Genomic DNA, 3,566 nt, shown 5'->3' on the forward strand with positions numbered 1-3,566 from the left:
CATTACTTCTCAAATCATGGAGAAGTTGTGTTACAATTTTGCTTGAAAGTTCATATTTAAAGTACAGACAGCAACAATCTTCCAACTTGTTTGTACTAATAAACGATTTCTTTAATATTTATGTTTTTTTTTGTCCCACAACAATCAACGCTTCTGAATAGTTCGCGGTGTCGCGTCTGGTCGCCCTCAAAACAAGTACGCGTTACGTCGCGTCTCGCCGCAGACTGTCACATAGGCCGCATGTAGGGAATTCCTTTGAGTTGATCGCGTTCGTCCCGTTCGCAGCGTCGCGTCGCGTCGCGTTCGTCGCTCACGCGGTGTCCTGCGTGAGCGTGTGACAGTCTGCGGCAAGACGCGACGTAACGCGCACTTGATTTGAGTGCGACCAGATGCGACAACACGAACTACAACGTATGTGGAATAGGAACTCATTTGTGTATTGGTAACTTTTTAGTATTGTTTTCTAAACTGAGAAATGTCATGGCAGGGTTGTCAAGATTTGATAGGTTGTAAGATTAGAATAAACAATACAGAAGTGTTTATTTTTCAACAAGTGACCCACATCGTACATATTGTAATGGTTGATTCAGAAGCGTTGATCGCCGCAGTGCGTGAGCAAAGATTGTTGTGGGACAAAAAACATAAACATTATAGGAATCGTTTATTAGTACAAAGAAGTTGGAAGAATGTTGCCGAAGCAGTAGAATGCACAGGTAAGTTTTAATTACATTATTAACAAGTTTAGTAATTGACTCTTGCAATCATTTTTTTAATCTTTACTGGCTGTTCTTCTGGCCTGCCGCTTCCGCTAAGTGACGAAACCTTCAATGTTCATTAAAATAATTCGCGAATATCTCTCTTGTATGTATGGCTGCCTGACTTGAGGCATTATATCTTCTTGATCTTCGAAGATCAGGGGATGAAGTTGACGCCAAATTTTCGCAATTACTCTCAAGATCACGTATTATATTGTGAAGTAGAGTTATAGCTTTTATAGTGTTAATTGTATTTTCAATATCTGTCTCAATTGGCGTATTAAGTAATCCAAATCTTGACGCTATTGAACCAAAAGAACACTCAACGACCATCCTGGCTCGAGACAATCTATGGTTGAACCGCTCTTTAATATCTCCCTCACTGACATTTTTTTGTGCGTAAGGCTTCAGAAGGTATGTTTTTAATGGGAATGCAGCATCACCCACAAATACAAAAGGCGCTTTAATGAGGGTATTAGGTAAAAAGTCGGGTTCCGGTATTTGTAATTTTTGATGTTCTATTGCTTGTTTTAAAGTACATGCGTCAAAAACTCCAGCGTCGTTATCTTTTCCATAGGCCCCAATATCAACCATTATAAATTTATAGTTTGCGTCAGTTAAGGCTAGTAATACAATAGAGAAAAATCCCTTATAATTGTAGTACATAGAACCAGATTTTTTTGGTTTCTTAATACGTACGTGTTTGCCATCAAGGCTACCAATGCAATTAGGAAATTGCCATTTCTCCCAAAAATCTTTTGCGATACTTTTCCACAGTTCCGTTGTAGGTATAGGCATATGTTTTATTACTAAAGTCTTCCAAATTGCAGTACACACTTCTTTCACTATGTTTGAAATGGCAGTTTTTGATATACGGAAATTGAATGATAACTTTCTATATGGTGTTCCAGTAACCAAATATCTGTAAATAATAATATTGTTTTAATTTCAGCTGATGATGTAAAAAAGAAGTGGAAGAATTTAAGAGATTCGTATAACAGAGAGCTTAAAAAAGTAGAAAAGCCAAGATCGGGTTCGGACGCAGATCAAAATGGTCAATATCAAGGCGATTGGCCACATTTTGAATCAATGCAATTTTTGAAGACAATTTTGAAACCTCGTAAAACGACGAGTAATATTCAAAATAACATATTAGATGAAGATGACATTATTGATGATGATACAATGATGTCTATTCTTTCTGAGCAATCGGCATACAATACGCAAACCGATGAATCGCAGTTCAATACAGATGATACCAATTTGGAAACAATTGATGGCCCTACGGCACAGATACTACATGATACCTCGACACCTGGACCGTCGTATACCCCATCGCGAGCTATTGGAATGTTGGCTAACCAAAAGGTACAAGAAGGTGGAGCAAAAAGTATTGAAGAAACCTTAATAACACTCGAACGAGAAAAGATAGACCTAATGAAGAAAAATTTAAATGAAGACGACGACGACTTGAACTGGTTCAAGTCTATAATGCCGTATGTGAAAAAACTACCATCTCTGAATAAATTATTATTTCGGACTAAGGTTCAAGAGATGCTCATCAACGAAATATCAAAACTGAATACCCCATCAAACACAGAATCTTCAATGACCCCTCATTGAAGATTCTGTTTTTGATGGGGTATTCAGTTTTACTACTTCACTTCTGGTGACTCATCTCAGTGATAATTTCATTATAATTAAAATACACATTTTCAATAATACAATATAATGTAGTTTTATTTCCATGTACTCACCGCAATGTCAAAAGTAATCTTTCTTCAATAGAAATGGGTTTTTGAAAATTTGTTGTTTTTAATTGAAATTCAGACTTATAAAACAAATAATGTAATCGAAAGTAGTCGGTAACACTCCACAATATTGTTTAAACATTTTAGAATCGTTTCTTAATTTTGGATATAAATGATGGAACTCGCCAAATGTGTTTCTTTGTAAAAATATTATATTTGTTTTCTTTCTGTGCTTTTTACGATATTTTTTTAAAAGTCTGTACTTTAAATATGAACTTTCAAACAAAATTGTACTGTACTTCTCCATGATTCGAGAAGTAATGACCAAAATCACGTAGGACATCTGTCGCGTATAGCATCGCGTCGCATTACGTCGCGTCGTGTCGCGTCGCGTCGCGTCGCGTTCGTCGCTCACGCAGGACACCGCGTCACGCAGGACACCGCGTAACGCGGTGTCCTGCGTGAGCGACGAACGCGACGCGACGCGACGCTGCGAACGCGACGAACGCGATCAACTCAAAGGAATTCCCTACATGCGGCCTATGTGACAGTCTGCGGCGAGACGCGACGTAACGCGTACTTGTTTTGAGGGCGACCAGACGCGACACCGCGAACTATTCAGAAGCGTTGATTGTTGTGGGACAAAAAAAACATAACGCGGTGTCCTGCGTGAGCGACGAACGCGACGCGACGCGACGCTGCGAACGCGACGAACGCGATCAACTCAAAGGAATTCCCTACATGCGGCCTATGTGACAGTCTGCGGCGAGACGCGACGTAACGCGTACTTGTTTTGAGGGCGACCAGACGCGACACCGCGAACTATTCAGAAGCGTTGATTGTTGTGGGACAAAAAAAACATAAATATTAAAGAAATCGTTTATTAGTACAAACAAGTTGGAAGATTGTTGCTGTCTGTACTTTAAATATGAACTTTCAAGCAAAATTGTAACACAACTTCTCCATGATTTGAGAAGTAATGACCAAAATCACGTAGGACATCTGTCGCGTATAGCATCGCGTCGCATTACGTCGCGTCGTGTTGCGTCGCGTCAGAAAC

General features: G+C 39.4%; 1 protein-coding gene across 1 annotated transcript; it reads left to right on the plus strand.

The window, feature by feature from the left end:
* Nucleotides 1-345: 345 nt before the first annotated feature.
* On the plus strand, nt 346-2,378 carry LOC124646286. The gene is made up of 2 exons (XM_047186408.1): nt 346-713; nt 1,708-2,378. The coding sequence occupies exons 1-2, from the start codon at nt 476-478 to the stop codon at nt 2,376-2,378; spliced, it is 909 nt and encodes a 302-aa protein (XP_047042364.1). The 5' UTR covers nt 346-475.
* The last annotated feature ends 1,188 nt before the right edge of the window (nt 2,379-3,566 follow it).

The sequence above is a fragment of the Helicoverpa zea genome, chromosome 1, assembly GCF_022581195.2.
Source record: "Helicoverpa zea isolate HzStark_Cry1AcR chromosome 1, ilHelZeax1.1, whole genome shotgun sequence".
NCBI lineage: Eukaryota > Metazoa > Arthropoda > Insecta > Lepidoptera > Noctuidae > Helicoverpa > Helicoverpa zea.

What these genes read in the sequence shown, in the direction of transcription:
- LOC124646286 (XM_047186408.1), top strand. Translation starts at nt 476, where the DNA reads ATGTCATGGCAGGGTTGTCAAGATTTGATAGGTTGTAAGATTAGAATA. An exon ending in CGAAGCAGTAGAATGCACAG is followed by an intron (nt 714 to 1,707) that starts GTAAGTTTTAAT and finishes TTTTAATTTCAG; the next exon opens with CTGATGATGTAAAAAAGAAG.